This window comes from Moschus berezovskii, chromosome 4, assembly GCF_049115385.1.
Source record: "Moschus berezovskii isolate FMDL1 chromosome 4, NW_MosBer_1.0, whole genome shotgun sequence".
Taxonomy (NCBI): Eukaryota; Metazoa; Chordata; class Mammalia; order Artiodactyla; family Moschidae; genus Moschus; species Moschus berezovskii.
Window position 1 is genome coordinate 102,446,282 of NC_142463.1, and position 19,307 is coordinate 102,465,588.

At 45.3% G+C, this 19,307-nt stretch overlaps 2 protein-coding genes across 2 annotated transcripts in view; both read right to left on the reverse strand.

Annotated features, from left to right (window-relative positions):
* Positions 1-19,307, reverse strand: part of LOC129556737 (myomegalin-like) — a 631,881-nt gene that overhangs the window by 100,124 nt on the left and 512,450 nt on the right.
* The window catches only part of LOC148778140 (myomegalin-like), a 45,677-nt gene continuing 40,273 nt past the window's right edge, over positions 13,904-19,307 (reverse strand). Inside the window, 5 exon segments of the mRNA XM_088836013.1 lie at positions 13,904-15,078; positions 15,746-15,797; positions 16,671-16,717; positions 17,015-17,153; positions 18,232-18,375. Of these exon segments, the coding sequence (XP_088692139.1) occupies positions 14,933-15,078; positions 15,746-15,797; positions 16,671-16,717; positions 17,015-17,153; positions 18,232-18,375 (528 nt within the window). The 3' untranslated portion in view covers positions 13,904-14,932.

Consider the following 19,307-nt stretch of genomic DNA (forward strand, 5'->3'; position numbering starts at 1 on the left):
CCCTGTCCATCACCAACTCCCGGAGTTCACTCAAACTCATGTCCATCGAGTCGGTGATGCCATCCAGCCATCTCATTCTCTGTCGTCCCCTTCTCCTCCTGCCCCCAATCCTTCCCAGCATCAGAGTCTTTTCCAGTAAGTCAACTCATTGCATGAGGTGGACAAAGTATTGGAGTTTCAACTTTAGCATCAATCCTTCCAATGAACACCCAGGATCGATCTCCTTTAGAATGGACTGGTTGGATCTCCTTGCAGTCCAAGGGACTCTCAAGAGTCTTCTCCAGCACCACAGTTCAAAAGCATCAATTCTTCGGTGATCAGCTTTCTTCACAGTCCAACTCTCACATCCATACATGACCACTGGAAAAACCATAGCCTTGACTAGACGGACCTTTGTTGGCAAATATGCTATCTAGGTTGGTCATAACTTTCCTTCCAAGGAGTAAGCGTCTTTTAATTTCATGGCTGCAATCAGCATCCACAGTGATTTTGGAGCCGAAAAAAATAAAGTCTGACAGTTTCCCCATCTATTTCCCATGAAGTGATGGGACCAGATGCCATGATCTTTGTTTTCTGAATGTTGAGCTTCAAGCCAACCTTTTCACTCTCCTCTTTCACTTTCACCAAGAGGCTTTTGAGTTCCTCTTCACTTTCTGCCATAAGGGTGGTGTCATCTGCATATCTGAGGTTATTGATATTTCTCCCAGTAATCTTGATTCCAGCTTGTGCTTCTCCCAGCCAGGATTCCTCATGATGTACTCTGCATATAAGTAAAATAAGCAGGGTGACAATATACAGCCTTGACGTACTCCTTTTCCTATTTGGAACCAGTCTGTTGTTCCATGTCCAGTTCTAACTGTAGCTTCCTGACCTGCACACAGGTTTCTCAAGAGGCAGGTCAGGTGGTCTGGTATTCCCATCTCTTTCAGAATGTTCCACAGTTTATTGAGATCCGCACAGTCAAAGGACTCTTACATGTATGCTTTCCTTCAATTTCTTCTTCCTTCCTTCCTTCCTTGCTTTCTCTCTCCCTCGCTCTCCATCTCTCTTGGTCTATTGCTGTCCTTTTTCCCTTTAAATCATTGACTTGTTGGAGAAACTGAGTTGGTTTTTCTGTAGCATTCCCACAGTCTAAACTGTATACTAGGGTGTCCTTTAATAGTGTTTCTGTCCTTCATACTTCCTTTTCGGTGGTAGAATATACAGCAGTGCTGTAATGTAACGAAAATGCAAGTCACATGTAGTTTAAAATTTTCTAGTAACCACATTGACAACTAAAAAGTATAAGAGCACGATAATGCAAATATAATCTTCTACATAGCTGATAAAGCTATATACACCTTAAAGGAAACATGGGGCTTCCCAAGAACTCGCCTGCCAATGCAGGAGACACAAGAAATGCGGATTCGATCCCTGGGTCAAGAAGATCCTCTGGAATAGGAAATGGCAACCCACTACAGTATTCTAACCTGAGAAATCCCATGGACAGAGGAGCCCGGCGGGATATGATCCATGGACCCAAAAGAATTGGATAAAACTGAGCGACTGAGCACACACACAAAGGAAATATAATCCCAGCAATGTTTTAAAGTTGTGTTTAATAGGAAAATATTGTGCATGTCTCCAACTTTTAAGGTTACAATCACATGAATTATACATGAAAATCCAGGTCCTCAGTCCCATTCCTTTGTAACTATTCAGCAGTCATAGGTCTAGTGGTCCCTGCTCTGGACCTGTAGATACGGAGACTGATGAGAGTCAAGCTTGCAGTCCTGGCAGACCCTTCAGAGGTGGTGTGCACTCTCTGATGAGGAGGACATCAAGTCCTGAGTGTTTCTTCAAATTGTATTACCAGTCCTTTTAGTTCAAGACCTCTCAATCCATTTACTGATTATGTGGCGCTAAATGGTGATATTGCATCATCATGTAGTATTTAACTGCAATACTTGCATAAAAAGAAACTTCTCCTAAATACTAAATACTGTTTAGTTACTCAGTGGTACCCTCTGTAAAGAGAACTGCAGCTTAGTGAGCAATGCCCCAAGCATCCTCTGTGGTCACCAATTCGTTTGTTTTTTTTTTTCCCCATGTGCTTATATGAATAAATTTCAAACACAGTGAAGTATTTCAATTCATTGCAGTATAGCTCTTGCTGCTGCTGCTGCTAAGTCACTTCAGTCGTGTCCGACTCTGTGCGACCCCATAGACGGCAGCCCACCAGGCTCCCCCGTCCCTGGGATCCTCCAGGCAAGAACACTGGAGTGGGTTGCCATTTCCTTCTCCAATGTATGAAAGTAAAAAGTGAAAGTGAAGTCACTCAGTCGTGTCCGACTAGTAGTGACCCCATGGACTGCAGCCCACCAGGCTCCTCTGTCCATGTGATTTTCTAGGCAAGCGTACTGGAGTGGCTTGCCATTGCCTTCTCCGGCAGTATGGCTCTTACCAATACTCAAATTCTCTCTCTTGGCAGTGAAAGTGACTGTAAGCTGGCTCCTCAGTTCTTTTGAAAAGTTTCTGATCGTATTTGAGGCCTTTCTTGATAACACTATGACAAAGTGCTCTCTTTGATCCTGAATATTTGCTGCCCTGACCTGGACTCAGTCATTTTTCTAAGGATCCCTGGTTTCCTTTTGTGCAAAATGTTATTCCCAAATCAAATTGTAACCTTAAGATGCTTACTGGATTTGGTGTATTTCTAGGTGTTTCCAGTGGACAGAGCTAGGAAATGCATACTCATCTTTGTATCAATGTATATATTCAAATCCAGAAATTCAGACTTTATTGAATGTTTATCTTTCATCTGACTCTTTTCCGTATACCAGTATTTTTGTCTGTAAGGACACTGGGAGTAATAGAAATACAAGATTTCATACAATCTCCTTTGCTTTCCCCCACATCATTTGGAATAAGAATAAATACCAACAATGCCAATAATAACACAATTAAGGAAAGCAGTTTTTTTTTAATTTTGCCACTGTTCCAGGGTACATATAAATTATTCTGTTTAATAGTTCTCATCCACATGGTTGTTCCACAAAAGTTACATTGTGTTTCCAACGTCTAGAAGTGACATTTAAAAGATCATTTTTATAATGATAAAAAAGTGAATGCTGTTTCCAACTCAAATCAACTAAATAGACTATATTCACTATTCTGGCCCCGACTATAAGATATGCAAGTGTCTCAAAGGCATGGGTGACCGACACCTGATCTCAGACGCTGGAATACACGGCCCAGACTCCTCTTTCTGGCTGAGTTTGGGTTCAAAGGTCAAGATTTCCTGGAGTCAAGGTTCAAGTCTTAACCTAACAGCGGCTTTTCGTGTCCAAAGGAGACTTAGGAGCGAGAAGTTCTGAAATAAACGGAAATAGAATCAATCAAAACATCCAATAATAGGGCACCTGAATAAAATATAGTACTCCCTATTCAGGTCTGGAACCCCGCCCGGAAAGCTGTCACCCTGGCTGGTCAGTGACATCACAGCCCCGGACCATTATTCACAGGGACAAGAGGCGCGGTCCGAAGCCCCCTCGTGGGGCAGGACTCGGTGGGCGCAGATGCTGCCTTTTACCCCGAGACCCAGGGCGACCCGACAGGGGGTGGCAGTGCTTCAGTCGCTGCGCCCTTTGGCGGCGGGGCCGGGCCTCCGATGCCCAGTGAGCGGCAGAGCCGCAGGGTCCTGCGGGGACGCCCGGGCTCGGCCCCCACCTCCCCGTGGTCCACGGACCTGCGCCTCTCAGAGCAGCAGGCTTCGGACCTCGACTGCTGAGGGGGAGGCGGCCGAGCACGCGGGCCCAGGGCCTCCTTCGCGGGACCCAGACGTTCTGGTCCCGAGAGCAGGCCGGGTTGGGCGCCGGGGCGGGAGAGTAGGTCCACTCAGCGAGCATCTGGGGCGCAGCTCGCTTTCAGGAGGAGGCTGAGTTCCGGCTGCGCCAGTAAAAGACCCTGCGCGCGGCCGAGAAGGAAAGGTCCCACCGAGACGCTAACTCGGATCACGATTCAGCGTCCAAAGTGCGGACCATTGCCGTGGAAACACGGCCGGCTCGCTCTCCTGCAGCTGAGCCGTGTGGCTCGCAGCCGCGCGGGCCCAGGACCTCCCTCCCTCCCGCGCTCGTCCCTCGCCGCGAGCTGCGTCCTCGCGACGCCAGGGGGCGCCTGACTGGCCGCCGGCGGCGGTCTCTCCAGCTTTGGACGCAGTGGAGAGAGGAGACCCATTCCGGTGAGCGACGGGTGGGGGCTTTCAGGCCTCTCCCAAGTGCTCCTTTTCTGCTTGTATCTCTAGAGTTTTCTGCCCTGAGGTAAAATTCCCACCAGGAAAAAAAAAAAAAAAAGGTCCCTTCACTGTTTGCAACTGTCCTCTTCCCGCTGCCCTGGGAACTCTGAACTTCCTCAGCAGAGCCCTTGGGACTTCGTGGGCTGTCCCATGCCTGGTACCCCAGGTCCAAGGGTAAAATTGCGGGCCACCGCCGGCTTCGTGGCGGGGGACGCGGCGTTTGCTCTGGTCGGAGCGCGACCAGAAGCCAGGGATCCGCCTTCCCAAACCGTTGCACCATGCCGGTGGAGGAACTGCGCGCCCAGATAAGTTAGGCACAAAGAACGGTTTACAGCAATAACAGGACTGTTCAAACGTGCCAAATTCTGTAAGCGTTGAGCGGTGGAAAGTATGGCTTTGTTTTGCTGTTCAGCCGCTCTGTCATGTCCGACTCTTTTCGACCCCATGGACTGCAGAACGCCAGGCTTCCCCGCCCTTCACCATCTCCCAGACCTTACTCAAAGTTGTGTCCACCGAATTGGTAATGCCATCCAACCACCTCGTCCTCTTCTCTTGCCTTCAACCTTTCCCAGCATCAGGGTCTTTTCTAGCGAGTTGGCTCTTCGCATCAGGTGGCCAAAGTATTAGAGATTGAGCTTCACCATCAGTCCTTCCAATGAATATTCAGGACTGATTTCCTTTCGGATTGACTGGTTGGATCTTGCAGTCCAAGAGACTCTCAAGAGTCTTCTCCAACACTACAGTTCAAAAAGCATCAATTCTTTGGCGCTCAGCCTTCTTTGGGCTTCCCTGGTGGCTCAGAGGGTAAAGTGTCTGCCTGCAATGCAGGAGACCTGGGTTTGATTCCCCAAGTCAGGAAGATCCTCTGGAGAAGGAAATGGCAACCCACTCCAGTACCCTTGCCTGGAGGAGGAGGAGCCTGGTAGGCTACAGTCCATGGCATCGCAGAGTTGCACAGTACTGAGCAACTTTTCTTCTTTATGATTCAACTCACATCCATACATGACCCAAAACTATAGCTTTGACTAGAGGGACGTTTGTTGGCAAATTAATGTCTCTGCTTTCTAATATGCTGTCTAGCTTTGTAGTAGCTTTTCTTCCAAGGAGCAAGAGTCTTTTAAGTGCATGGCTGTAGTCACCATCTGTAGTGACTTTGGTGCCCAAGTAAAGAAAGTCTGTCAGTGTTTCCCTTGTTTCCACCATCTATCTGTCAGAAAGTTTTGGGACCAGATACCATGATTTTTGTCTTTTGCATGTTGAGTTTTAAGCCAACTTTTTTCACTCTCACTTTTTCTGCTTCCTGCCATAAGGATGGTGTCATCTGCATACCCAGTTTTGTATTTTATATGCTGTCCTCTGCACGTAAATAAGCAGGCTGACAAGATACAACCTTTGATGTACCCCCTAGACTCATTTGAAATGATGCTGATGCTGGGAGAGACTGAAGGTGGGAGGAGAATAGGACGATAGAAGTTGAGATGGTTGGATGGCATCACCAACTCAATGGACTTGAGTTTGAGTCAACGCCGGGAGCTGGTGATGGACGGGGAGGCCTGGCGTGCTGCAGTCCATGGGGTCACAAAGAGTCAGCCATGACTGAGCGACTGAACTGAACTGAATTGAAATGTAATGAGACGTGGGGTCCCAGCATTGAGAGCAATTTGGTCACTCCTTCCTTCACTTCACTAGTCATAAGTGCTTAGTGGAACGCTTGGATATTGTGGCCATTGTCACCCTTGTGAAACCACCAGCCTAGCCAATCCCAGCAGAGTTATAGTGACACACATATATCAGAGAACTTCCCATATTTTGGGCTCACAAATCATGGGATAATGTAGGTTAGAAGATGACTCTGTTTTTTTTTGCCCACATCTCTCTTCCTGACTCAAGCTGCTGTGGCTCTAAACATTCTTGTGCATGTGTGATATATATCCTTTTCACCTCTGATCCTGGCTTACATTTCCCCATGTACATCTGAGAAACACAGCCACAGGTTCCTAGTATGTGCCAACCCAGGTAGATCCAGCAATGTTGCATAGAAACTGCCCTTGCATCCTCTCCATTGAATATACTGATTTTCCCAACTTAGATAAAAGTAACGTCAGGTTTACTACTTGTACTTAAGGAGATACATATGAAATATTAAGATGCCTCTGACAAGTAGGAAAGAGATCCTGTGGAATTGTAATAAAATTCATTAGTTACACAAACAGAGTCTAATTCCCATAGAAACTTAAAAACTACAGTTAGCAGAGGATGAAATAGGGAAATAGGCATGCCCAAACTGGCTGCAGGTTACATAAAACCCAGTGTGTTGCCAAGGGGGGAATATGAGTCAACATTATAATGGGACATATCAGGAAAAATAAAGTTGGGAAAAAGAAACCTTTGCTAAATTGACTAGTCATAAGCTTAAGCTGAAGCAAAGTGAAAGTGTTAGTCCCTCAGTCATATCCGACTCTTCACGACCCCATGAACTGTAACCTGCCAGGCTCCTCTGTCCATGGAATTCTTCAGGCAAGAATACTGGAGTGGGTTGCCTTTCCCTTCTCCAGGGGATCTTCCCAACCAAGGGGTCAAACCTGGGTCTCCTGCATTGCAGGCAGATTCTTTACCGTCTGAGCCACCAGGGAAGTGAGTTGAAGCTAAGTAAAGTATTATTCTCAAATTGTCTTCACACTTAAAAGGGTATGAAAGATTGGTAAAGTCTAAAAGAAGAATGTGTAAAATTTTACATTTTTCCATGAGGAAAAGCACCAAGGACAGTTCAAATAGAAACAGATTGATGAATGACCTCAATAGAGTCCTGCATAAATGAAAGTTACTGGGAATATTGCTGCCTTGATGTTTTTTCCTGGATACACAACACTGCGCACGGAGAAATTCTCAGATTTGAGAAACAGTGTGTGCAGGATCAGAGCAGGGAAGCCTAAAATTGCAAGGGGCTGTTGGGAATGATGGTCTCCTTCATCAGAGACCTTCAGAGAGGAGTTAAATAGCATTTACTCTGATTTACTGAACCCTGTTCTCTGTGGCTGGCACTCTAATGTGATGTGGGTGTCTGATAAGGCTTCCTGGCTTACAAGGTGTATCCAGGGACTGCATTTAAACCAGAAGATAAGAATCACAGCCTTCTTGTCTCCAGCATAATTCAAAACACCTTTGCTTTCCTTAGAGACATTCACTGTTGCTTGTTTCTCTTCTCACACACTTTCAGGTCCTTCATTTCCTCCTCATGGCTGTTATCTCTTCTTGTCCTCCCACCCACAGATGGTTCCAAGCCCAGATGACCAAGAAAGCAGTTATCTGAATCACTCCCTAGGGCTGACTCTTCCTTTAGGAGCTGCCTTTGTGCTGCCATGTTTGGATAGGACCTCTTTGTCACCTGACCTCTTTATATATTTTTTAAATTTTAACAGTTTTTTTGAAAAAAAATATTGTGTTTCAGGTATACAGCAAAGTTATTCAGTAATATATATATATTTTTTTTTTCAGATTCTTTTCCATTATGGATTATTCCGTTCCGTTCTGTCGCTCAGTCTTGTCCGACTCTTTGTGGCCCCGTGGACTGTAGCCTACCAGGCTTCTCTGTCCATGGGATTCTCCAGGCAAGAATACTGGAGTGGGTTACCGTTTCCTTCTCCAGGGGATCTTCCCGACCCAGGGATCGAACCCGGGTCTCCCGCATTGGAGGCAGACGCTTTAACCTCTGAGCCACCAGGGAAGCCACAAAGTATTGAATATAGTTCCCTGTGCTGTACAGTAAATCCTTGTTGTTTATCTATTTTATACATAGTAGTGTGTGCCTGTTAATCCCAAGCTCCTAATTTATACCTCTCTCCTTATTTCTCCTTTGGTAACCATAAATTTGTTCCTATGGAAGACTGTTTCTATTTTGTGAATAAATTCCTTGTATTATGTTTTAGATTGCATATGTAAATGATATCATAAAATTGTCTTTCTCTGCTTCATTCAGTATGATAATCGCTAGGTTCATCTCTGTTGCTGCAAATGGCAATATTTCATTCTTTCTCATGGCCAGCTAATATTCCATTGTATACATACATAGTTCACATCTTCCTTATCCGTTCATCTGTCCATGGACACTTAGGTTGTTTTCATGTCTTGTCTGTTGTAAATAGTGCTTCTGTGAACATTCAGGTAAACATTGTGGTACAGCTATCTTTTTAAAATAGGGTTTTCATCATTTATTTTTTAAATTTTATTTTAAAAATTCATTTTTAACTGGACGATAACTGCTTTACAGTGCTGTGTTAGTTTCTGTCATACAGCAACGTGGATCAGCTATAACTACATATGTACTCTCCCTCTTGAACCTCCCTCCCACCCCACTCATCCTATCCATCTAGGTTGTCCCAGATTACCAGGCTGGGCTCCCTGTGTTATACAGCAGCTTCCCACTAGCTGTTTTACGTATAGCAGTGTATGTATGTCAATACTACTTTCTCAATTTGTCCCACCCTCTCCTTCTCCCACTGTGTCCACAAGTCCTTTCTTTACATCTGCATCTCTCTTCCTGCTCTGAAAATAGGTTCATCAGCACCATTTTTCTAGATTCCATATATATGCATTAACAGGCACTGACCCTTGTTTTCAAGTATGTTGACTCATAATTTATATCTGCTTGCTTTAAATTGGAAGTCATACTAGTGCAAACACATTCTAAAAGATCTACATTTTTATAATCCCCTTCCCCACATTTTGTGACTTCGTCCTATTTTACATCTTCATGCTTATCTTCTTACTGCTATTTGTATTTATAATTGCTTTGACAATTTTTTTACTGTTTTTTAAAATCTCTACTGGCTTATTTAAGTGATCTTCAGTCCTTTTATGTATACCTTTCCAACTGTGATGTTCCTTTTCTATAGATTCTTGTTTCTTTTCTCTTTAGAGAAGACCCTTTAATATTTCTTTTGGGGGTAGGTTTAATCTCGCTGAATTCTTTTAGTTTTTACTTGGCTGAGAAACTCTTTATCTCTCCATCTATACTAAATGATCATTTTACTGGGTATAGGATCCATGGTTGAAGGTTTTTCCCTTCCTGGACTTTGAATATATTATGCCACTTCTTCTGGCCTGCAAAGTTCCTTCAGAGAAATCAGCTATAGCTTTATAGAAATTATATTTTAATTGATTCCTTGTTTTTCTCTTGCTGCATTTAGAATCCGCTTGTTACCTTTCATTTTTGCCATCAGTGCTTGTTAATGCATATATATGGTATGGTATGTCTTGGTATAAATCTGTTTGTGTTCATCTTGTTTGGGACGGACCCTCAGTGCTTCCTGTATCTGGATTTCTATTTCCTTCTTAGATTTGAAAAGTTTTAAGCCATAATTTCTTCAAATATATTTTCAATCCCCCTTTCTCTTTCTTTTCCTTCTGGAATCCCTATTATGTGAAGGCTGGCATGATTTCTGTTGTCTCATAAGTCTTGTAAGTTGTGCTTGTTTTTTTTTAATTTGTCTTTCTGTCTCCTCTTTGGATTTGATTTCCATTATGCTATCTTCAGGATCACTTATTCATTCTTCTGTGTCATTTAATCTGCTATTTATTGCTTCTAGATTATATTTCTGTCTCGGCAGTTGAATTATCCATTTTTCATTGGTTCACGTTTATGGTTTCTAGGTCCTGGTTACAGTGACGTACGTTTCTGTTGATACTCTTTCTTCATTCAGTTAGCATTTTATTACCTCCTCTTTTATTGGAGTGTAGTTGATTTACAATGTTGTATAAATTACTGCTCTATAACAAAGTCACTAAGTTATACATACATATATATATTTCTTTTTGCATTATGGTTTATCACAGGATACGGAGTATAGTTCTCCGGACTACAGAGTAGGACTTTGTTGTTTATCCATTCTGCATATAAAAGCTTACATCTCCTAACCCCCGCCTTCCATTCCATACCTCCCTCAGCCCTCTCCCCCTTGGCAACACTAGTCTGTTCTCTATGTCCGTGAATCTGTTCCATGGATAGGTTCATTTGTGTTATATTTTAGATTCCACATATAAGTGACATCATATGGTATTTGTCTTTCTCTTTCTGACTTACCCCACTTGGTATGATCATCTCTAGTTGCATCCATGTTGCTGCAAATGGCTTAATTTTGTTCTTTTTTTATGGCTGAGCAGTATTCCTCTGTATGTGTGTGTGTGTGTGTGTGTGTGTGTGTATCACATCTTCTTTATCCATTCATCCATCAATGGACATTTAGGTTCTTTCCATGTCTTGGGTATTGTGACTAGTGCCGCTATGAACATAGGGGTACATTTATCTTTTTGAATTATAGTTTTGTCCAGATATATACCCAGGAGTGGATTGCTGGATCATATGGTAATTCTATTTTTGGTTTTCTGAGGAACTTCCATGCTATTTTCCACAGTGGCTGCACCAACTTATATTTCTGCCAAGAGTGCAGAAGAGTTTCCTTTTCTCCACACCCTCTCCAACCTTTTTTACTGGAGGACATTTTAGTGATGGCCATTCTGAGTGGTGTGAGGTGGTACCTTATTTTAGTTTTGATTTGCATGTCTCTAATAATTAGCCATGTGGAGCATTTTTTTGTGTGTCCTTATTGGCCATCTGTATTTCTTTGGAGAAATGCCTGTTTAGGTCTTCTGCCCACTTTTGGGTTGGGCCGTTTTTGTTTGTTTCTTGTTGAGTTGAATGAGGTGTTTGTGTATTTTGAAAATTAAGCCCTTACTGAATGCATTATTTGAAAATATTTTCTCCCATTCTATAGGTTGTCTTTTCATTTTCTATATGGTTTACTTTGCTATGCAAAAGTGTGTAAGTTTGATTAGGTTCCATTTGTTTGTTTATTTTTTTTTTTGTTTTTTATTGGAGGCTAATTATTTTACAATATTATACTGGTTATGACATGACTATTTGTTTGTTTTTATTTTTATTGGGAGACTGACCTAAGAAAATGTTGGCACGGTTATGTCAGAGAATGTTCTGCCTATGTTCTCTTCTAGTTTTATGGTGTCATGTCTTATGTTTAAGTAGTTAAGCCATTTTGAGTTTATTTTTGTGTATGGTGAGAGGATGTGTTCTAACTTCATTGATTTACATGTGGCTCTCCAACTTTCCCACCACCACTTGCTGAAGAGACTGTCTTTTCCCCATTGTATGTATGTTCTTGCCTCCTTTGTCCAAGATAAATTGACCATAGATGTGTGGGTTTATTTCTGGGCTCTCTATTTTGTTCCATTAATCCACATGTCTATTTTCGTCCTAATACCACATAATTTTGATTACTGTTGTTTTGCAGTATTGTCTGAAGTCTTAGAGGGTATGTTTCCAGCTTTGTTATTTTTCCTCATGATTGCTTTCTCAATTCTAAATCTTTTGTGGTTTCGTGTGACTTTTAGGATTATTTGTTCTAGTTATGTGAAAAATGTCATGCATGTTTTTAAAGGGATTGCATTAAATCCGTAGATTGTTTTGAGTAGTATGGCCATTTTAACAATATTAATTCTTCCAATCCAAGAGCTGGGATATCCTTCTATTTCTTTGAATCATCTTCAGTGTCCTTTATTAATGTTGTATAGTTCTCAGCATAGAAATCTTTTACTTCCTTGGTGAGGTTTATTCCTAAGCAATTTATTTTTGGGATTGCAATTTTTTTTAAATTTTATTTATTTTAATTGAAGGCTAATTACATTTGGGATTGAAATTTTTAAAGGTATAGTTTATTTACATTCCCTTTCTGATATTTCATTGTTGGAGTAAAGAAATGCAACCTATTTCTGTATGTTAATCTTGTATCCTGCTAACTTACTGAATTTGTGTATCAGTTCTAGTAGTTTCTGTGTGGAGTCCATAGGGTTTTCTATATACGGTATCATATCTGCATATAATGACAGTGTTAAATCTTCCCCTCCATTTGAAAACCTTCTATTTTTTTCACGTGTGGTTGCTATGGCTAAGACTTCCAATACTCTGTTGAATAGAAGCGGTGAGAATGGGCATCCTTGTCTTGTTCCAGATTTTAGTGAGAAGGCTTTCAGTGTTTCACCATTGAGTTGTATATTGGCTGCGATTCTGTCATAAATAACTTTTATCATCTTGAGTTATTACCTCCTTTGTGCACTCCTGGTCTAGTAGACTGGTGAGATCTGTTTCATTATTTGTTCTTTCAGGGAATTTGTTTTGTTCTTTTAATTGGGAGTAGATCTTCCTTTTCATTTTACCTAACTTTCTCTGTCTGATGATTTTAGGAGCAACAGTTATCCAGTGTGGTCTCGAATGGCTGCTGTTATGTGGGAGTGTCCCTGTGTAGCCTCCATGAGTCTCATGCTTTTGGTGTGAGGGCTGGATTCAGATGGATGCCAGTCATGTCTTTCCTCAGTTTGTGCTGATCATTATCCCCTCGATAGTGGGGTGTGACTGGTGGTGGAGTATCGAAAACCTGTGCTGGATGTGAGGTGGTCTTCCTCTCTCATCTGTATCGTGGCTGTCTCAGGGCAGGGTGTGTTCCCCAGTGTAGGAGTAGAAGCCTTGAGGGTTGGGTTTAATCAGGCTTTTGCCCTTGAGTGCATGCCCTGCCCCAAAGGAAGTGAGTGGTGAAGCAAGTGAGGGCCATGTACTCACACAGGATATACATCTGCAGCTCCACTCAGGGTCAGCCCAAGCTTATGTCCCTATTGTTTGTCTCAGATCTAGTATAAGGCTGTGGTGTGGAGTGGGCTGGGGCTGGAGTTTGGGGGGTTGTGGCTGCAAGGATTGAGGTGGCTGCACTGCTGCCTGAGATCTGGGTTGCCTCTGTGGCAGACCTCACCCAGGACCTGTCTGCCCAGATCTAGTGCTAAGCTGGAAGACAAACCCCTACATACATAGTGTGGTGTGTTTGTGATGGCCATCAAAGCCCCAGCTGGCCCACACCCCAGGGCCTCTGGGCTGTCTCTGCCTAGTTAGGTCACGCCCTGTCTCGGGGCCTGTCTGCTCAGGAATCATCCCTTGGCCCTCGCACATACCTGCTGTGGCACCCCGTGCACACACTAATGCTAGGTGCATCTGCTCCTGTTGCTTTGAGCCCTCACACTGACTGTGACATCTGAGGCTATTCCGGGATTACCCCCCAGCTGTCCTGGTCTGTCTCTGCAAAGCTAGATCGAGTCTCTGCCAAGATCTTGTGCCAGACTGTGGTGTGGAGAGAGTGGAGCCAGGGCATTGGCCCCTTTGGATTGGGAAATACAGCAGGGAGGCTGCTCACAGTGCACGACTCTCCACCCTGATTGTCAGCAACCCAGGATGTGCTCCTGATGAGTAGAGTCTAGACTTCTCCAAACCTTCTGTCTCAGACTTCCCAGGAGGCAAGGGGGCTGGGCCACTCCTTGCAGGACCCCTGGACTGGGATGCCCAAATTGTGATTTGATCTGCTCACTCCAGGGCCGGGGTCTACCCTTGTGGACCTTCTCTTTGTGGATCCCTCCCAGGGGCCCAGGGCCCAACCTGATTCTTTTCTTTCCCATCCTACCGAGTTATGTGTAGATCCTTCTTGCGGCTTTGGTTTTCAGGAGTTATGCTAGTTTCCAGTTCGTTTCCATTAAGAAGTGTCCCACATGTGAATTTGTTTTTGATGTGTTTGTGGGGGAGGGGATCTCCATAACAGCTACTACAGCATCTTGATTCTGCTTCAGATGCTGAGCTCTTTAGTGACAGTTTGTCTTTCCTATTCTTACACACTCACCCTGCAGGCTGGTATAGAAACTGGAAACTAAGCAGGCAAAGAAAACTATATTTTTAATACATATTTTGCTGTAATAGCCACCAAAAAGACGGTGTCATTTCCTCTCACTGACCCTGTCCACCAGTTATGTCAGCCTTCCACATGTCACTCTGGCAACGTATGTAAATAGATATCATACATTTATACACACATACACACTTTCTAAAGCACTTCTGTGAAGACACAGACTAGGCTTCAGCACAAGCACAACTGGGGGCCTCTTGCACATCACTTAAAAATGATCACCCGTTTGCTTTACACAAGACTTTCAGTGGGCTCGCTGTGGCCATTAGTCCCTAGTTCCCAGAGAGAAGTTGGGATGACAAAAGGGGACAGTATATGTAAAGTCAGTACAGCTGTTGGAGATCACAATAGAATACAGGAAGTCTAGGCTAAGCATGAGAGGGCATAAGGGAGTCACCACTCCCACCACATGGATTCAAAGTACTCAGGTGCTGCAGTGTTGACTGACGCCCAGCCTCACGGTGACCCAGCTTCATGGGCCCTGGGTCAGGTAGTCGGGCCCCTGCCCACACTGTCCTGCAGGGCCCCACTGCTCAGTCTTGTGCTTTCAGATCTGCCGAGGAGCTCCAATGTGGGGACCACACGGTGCATTGTGGGGAAGCAGGTCCTGTTTCCCCTGAGCTGACCCTCTGAGGACAGATGATGAGTCTAGAAATGTCTGTGGCTGGCTCCCATGCCCACAGGGTGTTCAGAAGCAGTGTCACAAGGTCCTCTACTAACTAGGCACGTTTTCCTTAGTGCTGAGCCAAGGGGACCGTGGCTGGTTATTCCTCAACTGCAGGAAAGGCCTTCTGCCTTTCACCCTGCCCACGAGGCCATATCTCTGATTCCTTCCAGACCCTCCAGTAGGTGTGGAGGAGGGCCCAGATCCTCCTCAGCAGACAGAGAGCTGTGAAGAAAGGGTGCAGGCCCATCCTTCCTGCTGTTTTAAGGACCTCTGGTGGCTTCGCTTCTTGCATGTCTCCTGGAAGGCAAGGGTCACAGGACTGGAGTGCATGGCAGGGCCCTTAGGGATTTCACCTGGAGACCAAAGGAACACAATGGAAGTAAGTGTCCATTATCAGGTCCTGCTGGTGGCTAACTGAGGCTAGAGAGGGCTGAGGATGAAGCCAGGATCATGGTGAGAGCCTGTCAAGAGGATGAGCTGAAGGGAGGTGCTGAGGTCTGGAGGAGCAACTGGTGCCACCAGGTTAGAGTGAAACCTTCCCACGCCACCTGTGGTCAGATCTCTGCTCGAAGCCACTGCACACCTGGTGGCCAGACCCTACCACTCCCTCTTCAGGGGCCAGCTCGCTCTCCAGTGTGCTTGGGAGAAAGAGGATGACATTTGTCATTTCCCAGGAAAAGATATGCTTAGCATGAACCAGGCACATATAGAAGTGGCCTGTTGTAAGGAGAGGATAATTTGAGAGGCAGGCCCCTTGTTAAGTTTATGTTCTGTGTACTTGATGAGGAGATGGGGTGGGGGGAGGGCAAGTCAGCAGGGCCCTCAGAAATCATCTAAGTCTAGTGCCTCCTCTTCCAGATGAGGGTCAGTGGTCTCACAGAGACTGGGGCCAGCCAAAGCCATACAGCCAGTTAGTGACAAGCCTGGGATTAGAACTTGGGCCCTGGTCCATTTCCAGTGGCCTAGCAGAAGTGTGAAGGAGACCTCCAAGCCAGTGAGTATGAAAGGCTGTTGGGTTACCTTTGCTGGGACAGGAATAAGGCTTTACAGAAGCAGTCTTGTAAGAGTTCTTCTAAAAAGGTTCAGGAAAGAAAGGAATCAGAAGAAATTAGCAGGAAAAAAAAAATCAGGGTTAAATTATGGCCCAACCCATTTTCACACTGTGGCGTCAACATCTTTTTAGGTTACAATTTAGGAACATTCCTAGGAATGGGCTCAACTGATTATGGCAAAACTTTAAAGTCCAAGGTAAAAGGCTTAGTTTTTTACTTTGAAGCCATTTCTAACACCTCAAGTTTTTCTTCAAAGTGGCTGCTAGAGAATGCATTGGTGTTTTAAATAAATGTAGAGAATGCCTGCATTATGGATAATCTTTCCCTTTAAGTTTCATTTTTTTCCTTATTACCAAGTTCTCTTTTAGATCAATAAGACCCAGTGATTTTGTTTTATGTTGTTTCCTAAAGAATAATATGTCGGAATCAAATTGCTGCTTTCAGCCCAATGTTATGCAGTGAAATCAACTTGTTAGGTGACATCTTTCCATCATTTTTTCATATTGTGACATAGGAACCCTGGAACCCATGACTGGCCTCAGGATTCCTTTACTGGAAAGCTCATTCAGAGGCAGACCCCACATGTCCTCTGACCTTGAGAATCAACTGAACTGCATTTCTCCCCAGTCCTGACATGGCATAAAGGAGAGAGAATTGGGGTCAAGAGAGAAGATGATGACAAAGTGAGAGGGAACTGAGAAGTCAGGGGAGGTTTCTGATTAGGGTGGGAGGACCGATGGGGATGGAATCTAGAGGGATGTTCATTGAGAACCCGTGCTCTCACAGGTGGACCAGAAATTTCCTCTTGGAAGGTCAGCGCAGGTCAGGAGTCACCTGTGCATTCTGATACAGACAGTGACAGTCTGCTCTGATCTGTGCAGTGGTTTCCTTACCTTCAAATTAGTCCTTGCCTTCTTCAAAACATCGTGTTTCCTGGTCACCGAAACACCAAAACAGTTCCCAAAGGCAGAAATTACCAGTGGGGTCCACATCTGTCTTGGGTGTGTGTGTTCTAAAGTTTGTCTTTCTGGCCACTCAGCTTGGGCTCTCCTGCTCCCCTTCACCCCTCACATCTCCTCCTCTGCCTCTATGATTACTGATGGCACAGGAGGTTCAGGGATGTCACATCAGTCTCCCCCATCCCCTAGCCTATCTGGTCACTGTCCATTCACAGCACAAGTGGGGAGCCTGGAAGGCCCCCATTTTCCTGTCCCATTCCCTGTCCCAGGGCACCCACACTGGCTGAAGATGAACTGCTCCATGCTCTCCTTCTACTGGTTGGCAGTCTTCAGGCACTCAGATGTACTCTGAAGGAGACTCTCCTGTTTGGATAGTATGGTTCTCAGTTCCAGAAGCTCCTTTTTCATGGACTCTCCCTGGGAAGAAAAATAGATGTTCTGTCAGTGGTCAGAAGGCCTAAAGCACCCTGTGATTTGTGGCTCTTTACAACCACAAATAGGATTCTAATCTTCTCAAGTATTTCTGGACCAGATTTCCCTGCCTCTAAAACCCTCCAGCAGGTGATGGCTCAGGATGGGCCATGAGGTGGGAACACTGAGGACCTGGAAGCTCCTGTGCAAAGGAGTACAGAGCACACTCCAACTGCTACAGAGAGCCTGAGTCCAGGCCACATTGAAACTCCCAGCTGTGAGTAAGAGCTCTGATTTAGTGCTGACATAGGTATATCACTTGGACATCAAAACTTGGTCATTAGGAATATTATGCCTGGGGAGACAGGACTGGCCTGAGACAGTCTACAAGTCTGTAAATATATCTGCCAACCTCAGGATGCCAAAATACTTCCTCCTTGGAATTAGCAAGGTTGGATCCCCTAAAGTTATCATTGATACTAGTCTGGAGTGAGAAGCCTAGGAGGGATTTTGAAATCTACCTAATCCAAGATCATCACCCACAGTGGCCTGAGATCTGAAAGCACCTGGGAGAGACTGACTCTCATCAGGCTTGACCCAGAGACACAGGTTTAAGTGGAAATTGTTCTGGGTGGGTGGGTGGATAAAAAGGGCTGGTCCACCCCTGGTGACATTCTGTGATCCTGTCTGCCTGTGTGGACCTGGGGGTGAGTGGGAGTGGGCTCAGGATGGAAAAGGAGGTGTTGTTGTTTCAAATGGCCCTGAACTCAGCTCAGCTGAACTTCAGAAATTTGAAGGGATGGAACATTTGTGGGTTACCAGGGTTCTCATGTCTCTGCCTCCTCTGTGTTATTTTCTTCTCCTGTTTGGCTCCTTGTCCTGGGGCTCAGGCTGTGAGGAGAGGGATGTTTTCAGACCTGCACAGAGAGTGCTCACCACGGAGGAGAGGTCTCCCTCCAGGGACACACGCCTCATGTCCCCTTCTCCCAACTGCCCATTTCGCTCCTGATCTTCAGGCTCTGCAGGCCAAGGAGTTACAAGGCTAGTTAGGGGGCAGAACCGGTAGAGGATGCTGACTTCTTACCACTTTGCCCACAAGCGCAGGGCCGGGGGAGCTTGGCAAGGCTGCTCAACAGAACATGGTGAGGAGGGAGGCCGACTCCTCCAGCCGGTGGTGCAGGGCGGTGGCGCTGCTCCTCAGCTCCTGGATGCCTTCGCTGCCCATCACCTGGGAAAGGGGGCGGTGGCCATGGGCATCCCTGTGGCTGAGAGAGCACAGGCCTCGGCTTCCTTTGTGAGCGAGGTACGGCCACAGGCTTGCTTGAACCTGTGAGACTTTTTCTAACCTGGAAGCCGAGGTTCTCTGACTCAGCAAGGGCCTCCCACTTTGTGAGAGTTCATTTGATTCCACACTTTTTAGCTTTTAGTCCTGCCTCGTGCTCTGGAGTTCTAAGGTCCCTATTTTGCACTGTACCCCCAGCCCCACTGCCCTTCCCTAAATCAGGCCTTATGCTTCAAATGGCCTGCACCATTTGTAGCTCGAAGGACTGCGAGCTGCTCCCTTTACCTGGCATGTTCTCCTCCCCAGAGAACTGCACATCCCCCAGGGGCGCCCTAACCCCCATGAGCCTGTCACCTTCCTTCTGGGATAATCGCCTCTTCTGGGTTCACTCCGTCACACCCACGGCACCGCCAGCACTGTGCCTGGAGCCCCTTGTTGCATTTGTTGACTCAGGTGTGGGCCTCCCTCTCACGTGTCGGGGCTCCTGGAGCTCAGACAGCACAGCGGCTGGTACCTAGGTCTTCCCTGGGGAAAGATTCTGAGAAGCCTGTGGCCTGCTCTCCTCTCCTGCTCGGTCTGAGCAGAGAAGTCCAAGGCTGCCACTCTCCTCACCCCTTCCACACATCTGACCCCTATGGATGAATATTCTCAATTGCCAGGCAACTGATGAAGTGATTTTATCCTGCCCACAAATGATCATATCCCCGTGTGACTTTAGCAGATAATAAGCTACCAAACAGCACTGCAAGGATGCTGATGCTTAACATGCTCTGCTGATGAGGATGGCAGTGCTGCACATGCTTTTCTGTGGTTCTCAGGGGAAATACAGAGTCAGCTACATCTGGAACAGAACAAAGCTTGTCGTGAAACAAGCTGGT